The sequence below is a fragment of the Chlorocebus sabaeus genome, chromosome 7 (assembly GCF_047675955.1).
Source record: "Chlorocebus sabaeus isolate Y175 chromosome 7, mChlSab1.0.hap1, whole genome shotgun sequence".
NCBI classification, from domain to species: Eukaryota; Metazoa; Chordata; class Mammalia; order Primates; family Cercopithecidae; genus Chlorocebus; species Chlorocebus sabaeus.
This window is the reverse complement of record NC_132910.1, coordinates 31,670,010-31,687,453: the sequence shown is the minus strand read 5'-3', so window position 1 is coordinate 31,687,453 and position 17,444 is coordinate 31,670,010. Positions and strand designations below refer to the sequence as shown.

At 39.2% G+C, this 17,444-nt stretch overlaps 1 protein-coding gene across 2 annotated transcripts in view; it reads right to left on the bottom strand.

Moving 5' to 3' along the window:
• Positions 1 to 12,222, bottom strand: part of CFAP299 (cilia and flagella associated protein 299) — a 666,082-nt gene extending 653,860 nt beyond the window's left edge. For both annotated transcript variants that reach the window (XM_073017817.1, XM_007999017.3), the window contains exon 1: positions 11,912 to 12,222. In XM_073017817.1, the coding sequence (XP_072873918.1) occupies positions 11,912 to 12,022 (111 nt within the window). In that variant the 5' untranslated portion in view covers positions 12,023 to 12,222. The remainder of the gene's footprint in view (positions 1 to 11,911) is intronic.
• Between the last annotated feature and the right edge of the window lie 5,222 nt (positions 12,223 to 17,444).

Sequence of the window (17,444 nt, the reverse complement as noted above, 5' to 3'; positions counted from 1 at the left end):
AATTTTCTGCATATAACTAACCAGTTCTCCCAGCACCATTTATAAATAGGGACTCCTTTTCCCATTGCTACTGTCAGGTTTGTCAAAGATGAGATGGTTGCACGTGGGTGGTCTTAATTCTGTCTTCTCTATTCTGATTGATTGCTCAGTTCTCTATTCTGTTCTGTTGCACTATGTGTCTGGTTTTGTACCATTATCATGCTGTTTTGGTTACTGTAGCCTTATAGTTTGAAGGCAGGTACCACAATGCCTCCAGCTTTGTTCTTTATGCTTAGGATTGTCTTGGCTTTTTTTGGTTCTATGTGAGCTTATGTGAGCTTTTTTTGGTTCTATATGTTTTTTAAAATAGTTTCTTCTAATTCTGTGAATAATATCAATGATAGTTTAATGGGAATACCTTTGTATCTATAAATTACTTTGGGCAGCATGGCTGTTTTTACAATATTAATTCTTTCTATCCATGAGCATGGAATGTTTTTCCATTTGCTTGTATCCTCTCTGATTTCCTTGAGCAGAGGTTTGTAGTTCTTCTTGAAGAGGTCCTTCACTTTCCTTATTAGCTCTATTCCTAGGTATTTCATTCCTTTTATAGCAATTGTAAATGGGAGTTCATTCACAATTTGGCTCTTTGCTTGCCTGTTGTTGATGTATAGGAATGTTAGCAATTGTGCACATTGATTTTATATCCTGAGACTTTGCTGAAGTTGCATATCAGCTTAAGAAACTGTTGGGCTGTAGTAAACGGGCAAAAGCCGGAAAGATTCCCTTTAAAAACCGGCACAAGACAGGGATGCCCTCTCTCACCAATCCTGTTCAACATAGTGTTGGATGTTCTGGCCAGGGCAATCAGGCAAGAGAAAGAAATAAGGGGTATTCAATTAGGAAAAGAGGAAGTCAAATTGTCCCTGTTTGCAGATGACATGACTATATATTTAGAAAATCCCATCGTCTCAGCCCAAAATCTCTTTAAGCTGATAAGCAACCTCAGCAAAGTCTCAAGATGCAAAATCAATGTGCAAAAATCACAAGCATTCCTATACACCAATAACAGACAAACAGAGAGTGAACTCCCATTCACAATGGCTACAAACAGTATAAAATACCTAGGAATGCAACTTACAAGGGATGTGAAGTATTTCTTCAAGAAGAACTACAAAGCACTGCTCAATGAAATAAAAGAAAACACAAACAAATGGAAGAACATTCCATGCTCATGGATAGGAAGAATCAATATCATGAAAATGGCCATACTGCCCAAGGTAATTTATAGATTCAATGCCATCCCCATCAAGCTACCAATGACTTTCTTCCCAGAATTGGAAAAAACTACTTTAAAGTTCATATGGAACCAAAAAAGAGCCCGCATTGCCAAGACAATCCTAAGCAAAAAGAACAAAGCTGGAGGCATCATGCTACCTGACTTCAAACTATACTATGAGGCTACAGTAACCAAAACCGCATGATACTGGTATCAAAACAGATATATAGACCAATGGAACAGAACAGGGGCCTCAGAAATAACACCACACATATGCAGCCATCTGATCTTCGACAAACCTGACAAAAACAAGAAATGGGGAAAGGATTCCCTATTTAATAAATGGTGCTGGGAAAACTGGCTAGCCATATGTAGAAAGCTAAAACTGGATCCCTTCCTTACACCTTATACAAAAACTAATTCAATATGGATTAAAGACTTAAATGTTAGACCTGAAACCATAAAAACCCTAGAAGAAAACCTAGGCAATACCACTCAAGACATAGGCATGAGCAAGGACTTCATGATGAAAACACCAAAAGCAATGGCAGCAAAAGTCAAAATAGACAAATGGGATCTAATTAAACTAAAGAGCTTCTGCAAAGCAAAAGAAACAACCATCAGAATAAACAGGCAACCTACAGAATGTGAGAAAATTTTTGCAATCTACCCATCTGACAAAGGGCTAACATCCAGAATCTACAAAGAACTTAGAAAAATTTTCAAGAAAAAATCAAACAACCCCATCAAAAAGTGGGCAAAGGATATGAACAGACACTTCTCAAAAGAAGACATTTATGCAGCCAACAGACACATGAAAAAATGCTCATCATCACTGGTCATCAGAAAAATGTAAATCAAAACCACAATGAGAAAGCATCTCACACCAGTTAGAGTGGCAATCATTAAAAAGTCAGGAAATAACAGATGCTGGAGAGGATGTGAGAACTAGGAATGCCTTTACACTGTTGGTGGGAATGTAAACTAGTTCAACCATTGTGGAAGACAGTGTGGTGATTCCTCAAGGATCCTGAACTAGAAATACCATTTGACCTAATGATCCCATTACTGGGTACATACCCAAAGGATTATAAATCATGCTATTATAAAGACACATGCACATGTATGTTTATTGTGGCACTATTCACAATAGCAAAGACTTGAAACCAACCCAAATTTCCATCAATGATAGACTGTAATAAGGAAATGTGGCACATATACACCATGGAATACTATGCAGCCATAAAAAAGGATGAGTTCATGTCCTTTTCCAGGGACATGGATGAAGCTGGAAACCATCATTCTGAGCAAACTGATCACAAGGACAGAAAACCAATCACTACATGTTCTCACTCATAGGAGGGAATTTAACAATGAGAACACTTGGACATAGGGAGGGGAACATCACACACTGGGGCCTGTCATGGGGTGGGGAGCTGGGGGAGGGATAGCATTAGGAGAAATACCCACGTAAATGACGAGTTAATGGGTACAGGAAACCAATATGGCACATGTATATCTATGTAACAAACCTGCACATTGTGCACATGTACCCTAGAACTTAAAGTATAATAATAATAATAAAAAGAAACTGTTGGGCTGGGACAATGAGATTTTCTAGGTATAGGATCATGTCATCTGCAAACAAACATAATTTGTCTTCCTCTCTCACGATTTGGAAACCCTCATTTATTCTCTTGCCTGATTGCCCTGGTCAGAACTTTCAATACTATGTTGAATAGGAGTGATGAGAGAGGACATCCTTGTCTTGTGCCAGTTTTCATGGGGAATACTTCCAGCTTTTGCCCATTCAGTATGATATTGTCTGGGTTTGTCATATATTGCTCTTATTATTTTGAGGTGTGTTTCTTCAATACCTAGTTTACTGAGAGTTTTAAACATAAAGGGATGTTGAATTTTATTGAAAGTCTTTTCTCCATTTATTGAGATAATCATGTGGGTTTTTTTTTATTTTAGTTCTGTTTATGTGATGAATTACATCTATTAATTTGCCTATATTGAACCAACCTTGCATCCCAAGGATGAAGCAAGCTTGACTGTGATGGATAAAGTTTCTTATGTGCTGCTGGATTCAGTTTGCCAGTATTTTATTGAGGATTTTTGGATTGATATTCATCAGGGATATTGGACTGAAGTTTTCTTTTTTTGTTGTATATCTGCCAAGTTATAGTATCTGGATAATACTGGCCTTATAAACTGAGTTAGGGGGGAGTTTCCCTTTTTCAGTTTTTTGAAATAGTTTCATTAGAAATGATATCAGCTCTTCTTTATACCTCTGGTAGAATTCAGGTGTAAATTCATCTGGTCCAGGGCTTTTTTTGATTGGTAGGCTGTTTATTATTGCTTCAATTTCAGAACTTGTTATTGTTCTACTCAGGGATTCAATTTCTTCCTGGTTCAGTCTTGGGAGGGTGTATTTGTCCAGAAATTTATCCATTCTTCTAGGTTTTCTATTTTCCGTGCAAAGAGGTGTTCATAATATTATCTGATGGTTGTATTTTTGTGGGGTCAGTGGTAATATCTCCCTTAACATTTCTGACTGTGTCTATTTCATTCTTCTCTCTCTCTCTCTCTCTCTCTCTCTCTCTCTCTCTCTCTCTCTCTCTTTAACTAGTCTAGGTAGTGGTCTATCTATTTTGTTAATTTTTTCAAAAAACTAGCTCCTGGATTTGTTCATTTTTTTGAAGAGTTGTTCATGTTTCCATCTCCTTCAGTTCAGCTCTGATCTTGGTTATTTCCTGTCTTCTGCTAGCTTTGGGGTTCGTTTGCTCTTGGTACTCTGGTTCTTTTAGTTGTGTTGTCACATTGTTAACTTGAGATCTTTCTATCCTTTTGATGCAGGCATTTAGTGCTATAAATTTCTGTCTTCACACTGCTTTGGCAGCATCCCAGAGATTCTGGCACATTGTCTCCTTGTTCTCATTAGTTACAAATAGCTTCTTGATTTCTGTCTTAATTTAATTATTTACCCAGGAGTCATTCAAACGCAAGTTATTCAATTTCCATTTAGTTGTGTGGTGTTGAGTGAATTTCATAGTCTTGAGTTCCAATTTGATTGCACTGTGGTCTGAGAGACTGTTTGCTATTATTTCAGTTCTTTTGCATTTGCTGAAGAGTGTTTTACTTCCAAATATGTGATCAATATTAGGGTAAGTGCCATGTGACAATGAGAAGAAAGTATATTCTGTTGTTTGGGGTGGAGAGTTCTGTAGATGTCTATGAGGTCCACTAGGTCCACAGATGAGTTCAGGTCCTGAATATCTTTGTTAACTTTCTGTCTCAGTGATCTGTCTAACACTGTCAATAGGGTGTTAATGTCTCTCACTATTATTGCGTGAAGGTCTAAATCTCTTTGTAGGTCTCTAAGAACTTGCTTTATGAATCTGGGTGCTCCTGTATTAAGTGCATACATATTTAAGATAGTTAGCTTTTCTTGTTGAGTTGAACCCTTTCTCATTATGTACAGCCCTTCTTTGTCTTTTTAAATCTTTGTTGTTTTAAAGTCTGTTTTGTCAGAAACTAGGATTGCAACCCATGCTTTTTTCTTGGTAACTTTTTCTCCATCCCTTTATTTTGAGCCTATGTGTGTCACTGCACATGAGATGGGTCTCTTGAATACAGCATAGCAATGGATCATGACTCTTCATCCAGATTGCCATTCCATGTCTTTTAATTGGGGCATTTAGCTCATTTACATTTAAGTTTAATATTGTTATGTGAGAAATGGATCCTATCATCATGATGCTAGCTGGTTATTTTGCAGACTTGTTTATGTGGTTGCTTCACAGTGCCATTAGTTGGTGTACTGTGTACTTCAGTGTGTTTTTGTAGTGGCTGGTAAATGGTTTTTCCTATCCATATTTAGTGCTTCCTTTAGGAGCTCTTGCAAGGCAGGCCTGGTGGTGATGAATTTCCTCAGCATTTGCTTGTCTGATAAGGATAGTATTTCTGCTGTGCTTATGAAGCTTAGCTTGGCTGGAAATGAAATTCTGGGCTGGAAATTCTTTTCTTGAAGAATGTTGAACATTGACTTGCAATCTCTTCTGGCTTGTAGAGTTTCCCACTGAGAGGTCCACTGTGCATCTAATGGGTTTCCCTTTGTAGGTGACATGGACTTCCTCTCTGACTCCCTTTAACATTTTTTCTTTCATTTCAACCTTGGAGAATCTGATAATTATGTGTCTTGAGGTTGATCTTCTTGTGGAGTATCTTACTAGAGTTCTCTGTATTTCCTGAACCTGAATGTTGGCCTATCTTCTTAGGCTCAGGAAGTTCTCCTGGATGATATCCTGAAGTATGTTTTCAAACTTGGTTCTGTTCTTCCAGTTTCTTTCAGGTATCCCAGTCAGTCGTAGGTTCAGTCTTTTTACATAGTCCTGTATTTCTCAGACTTTTTTTGTTCTTCATTCTTTTTTCTCTATTCTTGCCTCCTGTCTTCTTTCAGAAAGATAGTCTTCAATCTCTGAGAGTCTTTCCTCTGGTTGGTCTCTTCTGCCATGGATACTTGTGATTGCATTGTGAATATCTCGTGTTCTGTTTTTCATTTCATCAGGTCAGTTACACTCCTCTCTAACGCAGCTATTCTTGTTATCAGCTCCTGTATTGTTTTATCATGATTCTAGCTTCTTTTCATTGGGTTACAACATGCTCCTTTAGTTCAGCAAAGCTCATTATTGCCCAACTTCTGAAGCCTACCTCTGCCAATTCAGGCAGCTCAGTCTCAGCCCAATTCTGTGCCCTTGCTGGAGACCTGTTGCAGTTATTTTGAGGAAAGAAGGCACTCTGGCTTTTCGAGTTTCAGCATTTTTGCATTGACTGTTTCTCATCTTTTGTGGCTTATCTAACTTCAATTTTTGAAGATGCTGAACTTTCAATGGAGTTTTTACAGGGTCTTTGTTGCTGTTGTTGCTTTCTGTTTCTTTTAACTATCAGGCCATTCTTCCATAGGGCTGCTTGTTGGGGGATCACTGCAGACCCTAGGTGCCTCGGTTTTTCCCTTACCTGAAGGTATCACCAGTGAAGGCCATGAAACAGCAAAGATGGCAGACTTCACCTTCCTCTGGGAGCTCCATCCCAGTGGAGTACTGACCTGTTGCTGGCCCAGATCCCCCTGTAGGAGGTGTCTGGAGACCCCTGTTGAGAGACCTCAGTCAGGACGGATGGATAAAGGGCTCACTGAAAGAAGCAGTCCGGTTGCTTTTTGGTAGAGCAGGTGTCTTGTGTTGGGGGACCCTTCCTCATCGACACTGCTTGGACTCTCCAGAGCCAGCAGGCTAGAAAGGCTGAGTCAACTGAACTGCAGAGACATTGGCTGCTTCTCCTCTCAGAGGCTCTTTCCTAGGGAGAGATCAGAGTTCTGTCTGTATAACCCTGGCTGGAGTTATTGAAATTCCTGCAGGGAGGCCCCTGTACAGTGAGAAGGAATGGATTAGAGTCTAACTCAAAGAGGCAGTCTGGGTCAGCCACAGTGGCTCACACCTGTCATCCCAGCACTTTGGGAGACTGAGGTGGGTGGATCATCTGAGGTCAGGAGTTCAAGACCAGCCTGACCAACACGGTGAAACCCTGTCTCTACTAAAAATACAAAAATTAGCCAGGCATGGTGGTGCATATCTGTAATTCCAGTTACTCTGGGGGCTAGGGCAGGAAAATTGCTCGAACGTGAGAGGTGGAGGTTGCTGTGAGCCAAGATTGCACCATTGCGCTCCAGCCTGGGCAACAAGAGTGAAACTCCATCCAAAAAAAAAAAAAAAAGAGCAGTATGGCTACATTCTGGAACAGCAGCTATGCTGCATTGTGAGGGGTGAAGGACTCCTCCTGTCAGGGCCACCTAGACTCCCCAGAGCCAGAAGGCTAGAACTGAGTTGCCCAATCTGCAAAAACGTCAGCCACCTGTTCCCCCGGGAATTTCAGGTAGTCTCCAGTCTGCTGCACTGGCCAACTGGAATTCTAAGTGAGTGGGTCTTAGCTTGTGAGGTGCAGGGGAAGTGGGGCCTGCAGAATAACACTGCTTGGCTCCTTGAATCTCCTAGAGGAATGTAAGGATGGAACTCCCACCTTGTCAGGATTCCCAGGGCTGGAGACTGAAAAACTCCTGAGTCCCTGTGTGAGCCTGAGTGCCTAGTCTGCTGAGACTTTGCCCAGTTCTGTGTATTGGACAGAAAGCCCTGGTAGCTTGACCTCACGAGGGGATCTCCTGATCTGTGAGTTGCAACGATCTGTGGGAGAAGTGTGGTTTCCAAGGCAGGGTTGCACAATCACTCACAGCTTCCTTTGGCTGGGGATGAGGGATCCTCTGGCTCTGTCCCACCCCTGGGGTGGACCATCGCCCCACCCTCCTTTTCTTCATTCTCCATGGGTTGAGTTGATTGCCTAATGAGTCCCAAAGTGAAAACCTGGACATTTCAGTCGAAGATGCCAAATTCACTCTCCATTTTCATTCCTCTCCATGACAGCCATGGAATGTAGTTGCTTCTAATCAGCCATCCTGGCCCCTCCCCATTTCTATTTTATAAATAATGGGAAGACAATGCCCTAAATGAAACTCCATGTTATTTATCGCTGCAAATAGTTTAGCCATTACTGCTATCCATTAGTCAGAGACATTTTAAATAATTCTAACACTCTTTGATCCTTTACCTGAGAAAAGCAGTTTAATTAGGACTTTTATTTTTCCAGTGGTCATAGGCACCTTTATTAAAATAAAGGGCCTGTGTTTATTTAAATAGAAGAATTACTAAGAAAGAACCTGGAAAATTACATTGTAATAATTTTACCAAAACTCTTCAACTATTTCTATATTGATTTAGGGAATTAAGTTAATTAGGTTAGATAATACTAACTCCCAGAACAAATATTGTTCTTTGGATTAGCAGAGCAAAATCTAATTGCTGGTCCTGTGATGCATTTCTTTTGATGCTTTGAAGCTATTCAGTAAAAGAAGCAAAGCACAGTGTACACAGCATAAAGTGCTTCTTTTAGTCTTCTGAGCCACCTTACTCCTCTCTAGCTCATCAAATAATTAACTGGCATTAGTTTCCCTTTTTTTTCATATTTCCCTTTCTTCCTAAGCAAGGACTATGCAAAAAGTTGTGTGGTTATTAGATTCATACACTATTTGTGTACTTATTGTGATCTGAGATGTTAAATGATTATATAGTGGTCAGGGTGATGGCAGCAAATTGTTGGCAAACTCAGATGACCAAAAAGAATAAAAGCACTATTTACAAAGATATGGGCAAAATTAATGGAAACCAACATGGGATGGTGAAGCATCCCTGGGTTAGCAACTGTGGGAAGCCATTAACACAATTTGGCACAAAAGAAGATACGGAAGGAAGCAATTCCTAGAGCAGGGAGTGCTGCCAGACCCTGGAGAGAGTGCTGTAGCTAATGGAATGAGAAGATGACCAAACTTAAGGAAGGTATCTGCTTTTAAACCACAGACAGTAGGATGATGACAGGGAATAAATCCTTTAACCACTTCCTTCCAGCTCCTTGAACTCCAGCTGGTACCTCCTATTGGCTGAAACCAACCCAAAGCCAAAAGCTCCTGATTAATGACCATGAAGATCATTGTCCAGGGGCACAGATAAAGATAGAGAAGTGTAGAGAATGGATCTGGCAGAGATTATATGATTATTTGTATGTGAATCATTGGTACTAACATTTTATGAAGATTAATTGAAAACTTTTGGGAGCAGAATAATATCCTACACAATACAAGAGTACGTGGAAGATAGTAAATGTTTGTAAAATGCTTGCTGAATAAATAAAACTTAGACTGGACTATAAGCATTATATACTTAGGTTTCTGAGGTCAAGTCTAGAACAGGTTTTTACTTAAACTCTTAACAGTGTAGGCAATATCTATTACATCAGGCGCTTGGTGAAGGATTATCAACTAAAAAGGTGGCTGGATAAATACATGGGTGCATAGATAATCAGATGAAAGTATAGATAACTCATAACATTTTATATACATTAGGAAACTTGAATGTAAACTAGTCCAACTGTTTCATTTTGCAGGTAAAAAATGGAATTTCAAGTTGATTAAAAACACAATATTGCAGAGTTAGAACCAAAAAAGTCTCATGACTCTAACCTCTTCTAATTAAATATGCTACCTCTAATTTATAGTTTACAATTTGTTTCACTCAAATAAATTCAAGAGATCTCTTGTATAACATTGTGACTATAGTTAATAACAATATATTGTGTTCTTTTAAAATGTCAAGAAAATAAATTTTAAGTGTTATCACCACAAAAAATGATAATTATGTGAGATAATACATATGGTAACTTGATTTAGCCATTCCACTATATATATATATAATTTAAAACACCATGTTGTACATGATAAATATCGATAATTTTGTTAGTTAAAATAAAATAAAATGTTTTAAAAATTGTACCATTCAAATCAAAGTCAGTTACTGATGATGATGATGAGAGAGAGATAGGAAAAGCACAAGTATCAGCTCACTTAGCATGATCTATGATTTATGAAACATGTTTTCTATACTACTGAAACAATGTTGAGGAGTCTACTTGTTTCTCTGTGACCTAAGTCCACAATGAACTTGCATCCACAGAAAGTATTTGAGAATGTAGGTCTCTAGAAATAACAGTACTTTAAAAGTTGTCATTAATCAATCCATATATATACACACACACACACACACGTATATACCTGTCTAATTATCATTATTCAACTAAATCTTCATCTTTTTTTTTATGAAAGTACAACAAAAATAAGCTTAACCAATGCCAAATGTAAAAGTAAATTTCTTTGTCATTTCCCTAAACGTAATTACCATCTTCCATTTTGGAAAACTTTAATGAATTCTGATAGATGGGCTGGGTGTGGTGACTCACACCTTGGTAATTCCAGCACTTTGGGAGGCTGAGGCTGGTGCATCACTTGAGGTCAGGAGTTCGAGACCAGCCTGGCCAACATGGTGAAATCCTGTGTCTGCTAAAAATACAAAAATTAGCTAGGTGTGGTGGTGCAGACCTGTAATCCCAGCTACTTGGGAGGCTGAGGTAAGAGAATCGCTTGAACCTAGGGACCAGAGGTTGCAGTGAGCCAAGATGGGGCCACTGCACTCCAGCCTGGACAACAGAGTGAAACTCTATCTCAAAAAAACAAAAAAAATCTGATTGTTGAAACACAAATCATTAATTTCTCATCTGTAATTAATATTAATGTTTTAGGTCCATACTCACATGAAAAATTGTGCCTTAAAAAATATTAAAACATTTCTTAATAATACTAGGTTTAAGTTTGCCAATCTTCCACATATGCTACAAAGATGATTTTAGTCTATCAAGATGTTTATTGTGTATATTTCATTTTTTGTTTATTTAAACATTCTAAAATTTAGATGCAAACATTGTTTAGCAGCATCACTTTTTCAGTGTCTTGGATGCAAGGCACAAAACTGACTCTCATGACTTTAAATATATTATCTGTGTAATATTTTAAAATTTTGCTTTAGAAGCCAGGAGCTGTGTTGGAAATACCATCTACATTTAATTTTAAGTGTACTGAAGAATAACACTTTTGAAACCTGTAATCTATATTTAAGTGAAACACCACTGTAACCAATCTTTGAAATCCAAAAGTGTCAATCCATTAAAATGCAGTTACTTTGTTACAGTTCAGAAGTGTGAGGAGTTGGTGACAGGATGCAAATCCTTCCCAAACTGATGTGGCATTTCACCACTTAGTGGCGCTTGTTCTCTCTGGCCTAAATAAGGATAGGGCAATTCTGGGCCCTATGGCGAGCACAGCCGAATCTCCAGGTGAGTGTCCATTTAGTGGGCCTGGTGGGAGTTTGGCTAGGAATATACAGGGACTTTGGGAGCCATCGTCCACTTCCCAGCTTCCCACTACCGGTGGCTTGTTAATTCCTGCGCATCCAGGTTCTCACCTGGCAGAGGACTAGAACTCCACTCTGTCCCCCACCACCCTGCAGCGGGGGTAGTTGGGGAGGGGAGATTGGCTATTGGGCAGAGGAAAGCAACCCATTAGGTCCAATTTCGCGCCTTTTTTGTGTGTATATTTTTACTATCAAATTTGGTTGTGATCATCAACTCGATAAACTGGAACCAGGAATATGTCTGTACTTTCAGAATCAATTAGCGTGAGGTGGAAGTTCATGAACCCAAACGCCCAATATAACACCGAATTGGTGTAAAGATACCATCTTCCGTTCTTTAATATACCAATTGGCAAAGCAGGGAGAAACAGGTGTCCGTCCTAGATCACAGCCGGAGACTTCTCAGCAGGCCTCCTTTCTCGCAGAGAGCGGCTTTGGAAGGGGAGTGGGCTGGGAGGAGGCAGGGGACGCCGAGAAGCACAAACTCATGGCTCCCCCAGTGAGTTGCCCGCACGTGTTTCTGCGCTGGGTGACTCGAGGGGCCCAAGTTCTGTCCGGACGGGGGAGCGCGGGGTGGTAAGGACCTGGCAATTCACCTCGCCAGCGGCTTTAGTGTCGCCGTCCCGAAACCGCGGAGCCTGACAGCTGAGCTGTCCAGCGCCAGGGGGCGACCAGCCCACGAAGCGGGGACTGGAGGAGGGACCGAGGGACGCGGGGCGGCGGCTACTCTGCCGCGCTCCGCCCTTACCTCCAGGTAGTACAAGTCCACAGTAGTGATCTGCGAGTCCAGGAAATCTTCATAGGTGTTGAACTGAGTGACAATATTGTCCAAGGCCTTCAGACCCTCTTCCTGACCCATGGTGGTATCCTGGGCCGAGGCGTCCCTAGCAACGGAAGCAGGAGGGCAGGGTCAGGAGGTTCCACCCACTTCATTCCTGCCAATCAGTTGAAGCCGGTGTGAGCTTCGGACGTTAATCCCACCCCCCGGCGGTTTGTTGCAAAGTTTCTGGCTTCTGCCACACTCCAGAAAACTTTCTGGAATTACCCACTCCAAGTTCAGGTCAGACACCCATCCACCGACTCAGACTTCGCTGAACTGTTGAGCAACCAGAGAGGTGAAAACTGCAATCCAAAGTTAAAAAGTGTGACACTGCCTAGATATTTAGACAAAATATTAGGAATCAGCACCCAATTGCATTCAAAAAATACCGAGATATTTTGCAAAAAGAGTTATCTCAAAAACCAGTCTAACAAAATGGTGTTGTCACAAGGACAATAATAAAACAATGATTTTGTTAAATTACTTTTAAAGTTATAACAAAGGTAAATTATTGCTAATGTTTGTGTACAAGAAGCAATTTATGAAATTCCCAAAGGAAAGAAACTCAATCAAAAAAATATCTTTGGAGACCTTTTTTTGGCACCAATTTCTTGCTTTCACTTATTGTACTATTTTAGCACAGTGAAAAATTGTGCTGTGTTTAAGCTGCCCTTTTTAAAGAATAAAATGTCTGTGAAATCTTATTAAATAAAGTCTTTTACTGAAGATTTTTGGTTTTCTTCAGAACAGTATTGTGTTCTTAAAATATGAATTTAAAGCAATCCAACATAGCAGCTGGCAAAATATATTCAGAACCAATCTTTGGATTTTAATATTTTACAAACCATCCTTGGGAATTAGCATATAATACAATTCTAAGCCTTTAATTGTTGCTCTCTAAGTACATTTCTAATTCATCTTGAAGATTTTCACAGATTTGCTAACAAAATTTTAATGAAAACATCTGGTAAGATACTTCAGTTAGCTTTCCTAATTTAAAAAGGTCATCTTAAAAATTAGGATGTCATGAATTGCGAATTTTAAGTGATACACAATCTTTAGGGTGCTACTAACTTTTTTTTGTTTAATGGATGTATTCTGACATATTTTTAAAGATATTTGGGGCCTTATTTTTGAATGCAATTTAATTATTGAATTTGGGAAAACTAAAAGGAGACACCTTGGACACTGGTAACCCATCAAAAGTAATAACAGGCCAGGTGCAGTGATTCACGCCTGTAATCCCAGCACTTTGGGAGGCTGAGGTGGGTGGATCATGAGGTCAAGAGTTCAAGATGAGACTGGCCAACATGGTGAAATTCCGTCTCAACTAAAATTACAAAAATTAGCCAGATGTGATGGCAGGCACCTGTAATCCCAGCTACTCAGGAGGCTGAGGCAGAAGAATCCTCCTGTATCAAGATTTCATCACTTTTAAGAAACAGTAAAGCATCTAGAGAATGTTTGGGTTTATTAAAATAGAGCACTTTAATGAAAAGGATCTATATGTTAGTAAAATGTGAGGTCATGGTTTGGCTATATATTGTTCTATTATGATCAATTGTGATTGTGCATTTTTTAGAGAAACCTCATTAAATTTGCCATTTGGTCAACATCTCTTTGATGGAGTAATCTCTACAGCATTTAAATTTAAACAATCAGGACATTATTTTCAGTCAATGAGTCTAGAAATGTCTTCTAACTCAAAGCACGGAGGCTGATTTTCAACAAATCAGCTTCTCTATTAATATCGAGAACATTCATAAACTGATCCTTGTTCCTCGCAGTAAGGCTACAATCACTAGTAAGCATAACTCAACTGTCTTTTTCTAAACTTTCAATTTAACTTCAGAACCACTTCCAGTCCTGTGCCTGAGAAATTACATGAAAGGGTGGCAACCAAGAAATCAGTAAGTTTCAGCAAGCTTCTCTTTTCATTGCAAGGCCTTTGTTATGATCAAGAAATACTTTATTTTGGATAACATGCATTCCTACTTCAAGTCCAACATTTTTAAAGACTGAAACCTGGAATTTAGCACCAATCCCAGAAATTCCATTCTTTGCAAAAGGACAAAGAAGGATTATGTATTCATAATAAAACTCCAACATGTAAGAGAGCAGAAACATATGTTATGTAAGAACAACAAAATATATGCCAGATTTAAGGTACTTACTTGGTGGAAGTATATAAAAGAGTTTCAAATTAAGCTCTACACTTTTATATTCCAAAATGTTTGGCAATATACTATGATAGTTGAGAAAATGAAAGGAAAACATACTTTGGTTTGTTGACATGATAGGAAGGGAATGTTTTGCTTATTATGTTAATAAGAACTTGAGGTTCTGTTAAGATGTTCTATTAATATGTTATCAAATTGTACGAAAAAATATATATACTTACTCTATTAGGACAAGAGATTTGTGTCTGGTGTTGCCCAACTGCTTGTTAAGTATCTATGAATGCAGATGAGGGCTATTGCTTAATCATCAGCCAAGGAGAGCTTTTTTGCACTTAGTAATAATAGTGACACTAAATTTACTTGAGCTATTTCTTGTGATGAGATCACTGGACTTCCTCACAGTCTCAGTTATTCTAGGATGCTGGAGTTCTGGTTCCACTGCTTCTCTGTCCTGGAGACACAATGTGTTCATGTGTCATAATCCAGTAGTTTGCTCCTGCCTTGTCACTGACAGTGTGAAGGGAAAATTCCACAAGAGAGAAATACAAGTATAAGATGGAATTCCTTCCAGGACTGGGGTTGACAGATGTCTGCAGCTGATAAAGATTGAAAACTACTAGTGTGCGATGGGACAGTTGATAGGTATGATCACCACAACTACTATTTTGGAACGGAGAAAAACTTGGGCTCTCTGTGGCTCTCTAAGGCATTACCAACAACCTCACTGAAAATTCCCTCAAGATTTTTGGCTACATGGAAATCAGCCTCTACCCTAAAACTCCACTCCCCCTGAATGGACAAACAATCAGAATATAGCACATGTGAATAAATGGCCGCTACAATAAATGTGCAGCTGCCAGTCGCAAGCAGGTGCCCAGCATTGCCCTACAATCTACCATGTTATCTTTTTCTTCAATTCACTCTTGTTTTCCACTATGGCTTTTTCCACTTTCTCCTCTCTCCTTAATCTTATATCATCCTTTCTCAAAGGAGATAAACTTAACTCTTATACCCAAAAGAAGGAAGTTATCACAATAGATTTCCCTCAGTCAAATGCTGTATAGAAGCTTATTCACATTCATATCAATATTTTACTGCTTCCATTGCATAAAGGAAGAGATTTACCTCCTCCTGTACCTTCACCTCACAGGTTCAATCTCCTTCTGTCTTCTCAAGGTTTCTCATTTTAATTATTCCCTCTCTTTCTTGTTGTTAATTTCTCTCTCCTCTCCCTCCCCACCCCAGCTCCTTTCCGATTTTAAAAATAAGCAAATCATCCCAAAACCCACCCTCACCTCCACAGGCAACTTTAGCTATAGGCTTTTCTGCCCTTTACAGCAAAGCTCTTAGAAAGAGCTATCTACAATCACTATCTCCATTTCCTTACCTTCCACTTTCTGCCCAACATTTTCTAGTCTGTTTTCACTCACTGCTCCACTATTTTCACCAAAGTCAATTATGACATCTTTGCCATTATGCTCAATAGACATTTTTTTTGTCCTCATACTACTTGACATTTAGCAGCATTTCACCCTGTGACCACTCCCTTCTCTTCGAAATTCTTTCTCTTAGCTTTTGTCACATTACTTTGCACTGAGGTTGGTCGGTCGGTCGGTTGGTTGGTTAGTTGGTTGGTTGGTTGGTTGGTTGGTTAGTTGGTTGGTTGGTTTTCCATTAGCTGTTTCTTCTCAGTTCTCTTTGCTAGCTCCTTTTTTCCTTACCTCACTTTTAAAAGTTGGCAAGTCTCAGGTTTCTCTCCTAGACCCTTTGCTGACTCTACACTTTTGTTACTTGGAACTTTCACCCACACTCATTGCTTCACTTACTGCCTTACATGCATATGGTTCCTCTATCTATATAATTAACCAGGTCACTCTTCCAATCACATATCTTACTGCCTAGCAGATGCCATTTGGATGTATAACATGTATAAATGAAATTTTTCCTCTTTTTGTGCCTCCTAATCTTGTTCCTACTCCAGTGTTCCCTCCTTCAACACACAGATTCCTCTCCTCTTAGTTGTTCATGTGAGAAACATGGAAGACAGTCTTGAACCTTACCTCTCCGTCACCCCAGAAATGTAAGGCCTGTTATTTCCATCTCTCAAGTACTTCTCTTGAAGGCTTAAATTTCTCTCCAACCTAATTGACATTGCTTCCTTGCCTAAGCCAAAGTTTGGCACCTAAACTCCAAGAATATCATCTTTTCTGGTTTTCCTATACTCTTCTGGCCCCTTTCCATTCCAGTCTTCACAATGTAGTTAGTGTTTGTTTAAAATCACGGATCTCATTAGGCCTCTTTTAAAAACCTTCATTGGCTCCCCATTACCCTTAGGATAAAATACAATTTTGTTTTGTCTTTTTGACATGGCTTACAAGACATTCCACATCCTGACCTTCATCTGATACCCTCTACTGCACGCGTTACATGTTCCAGCCACACCAGACTTTTTTCAATTTTGAAAGGAGCCTCCACTTCTTTTGCTGCTGAGTCTCAAACATACTGTTCCCTCTGCCTAGGACATTCTTTCACAGTACACACTTTTTCCATTTACCTATTAGCTCCCTATTATAGATCTAAGTATAGAGATTGAGAGATAGTAGTCTTATATGTTCCCAGAGCACTTTCTAATGCCCTTATCATTTGTTGCAATATCTTGATTATTGTAAAGTGTTTGACAAATGTCTGCACTGCTTATTAGAATCTATGCATATAAAGGCAAAGACTATGTTAACCCTCTTCACCACTATATCTTCAGCATCTAACATAGTACCTGGAACATAATGATCCCTCAAAAGTATCTGCTGAATAAAACACTTTTTCTATATATTTCAGTCATTCCTTTTGGAAACAAGGTGAAAGGCACTACAATCCGTATGAGGAATTTATCAAGATAAACAACCGAAATTTTAGCACCTACATTTTAGAAAGGCACTTAGCAACACCAATGTAATAATAGCACAAGTCAGAATTCTTTTTGATAAAGAGATATTTTGAAGCACTATGCAAATTCAGATGAGTGAAAAATTACTTCCAACTGGAAGCTGTCATGCAAAATTTGATGACATGGCCTTTGTGCTGAATATGAAGTACTGAGATGGGGAGCTGGGGCTCTGAATAATTGTCCATGTGACTGAATCTCATGTGCTAAAGTTTCAAGGTGAAAAAATGAGAGGTATGTTCAGGGAAGGATGATGAGGGAAATTTATTTAGAGTGCAGGATATATGCAAGAGGGCAGAAAAATAGAAGGGCAAGTTAGAAGTAGACCAGGCTGTGGTCT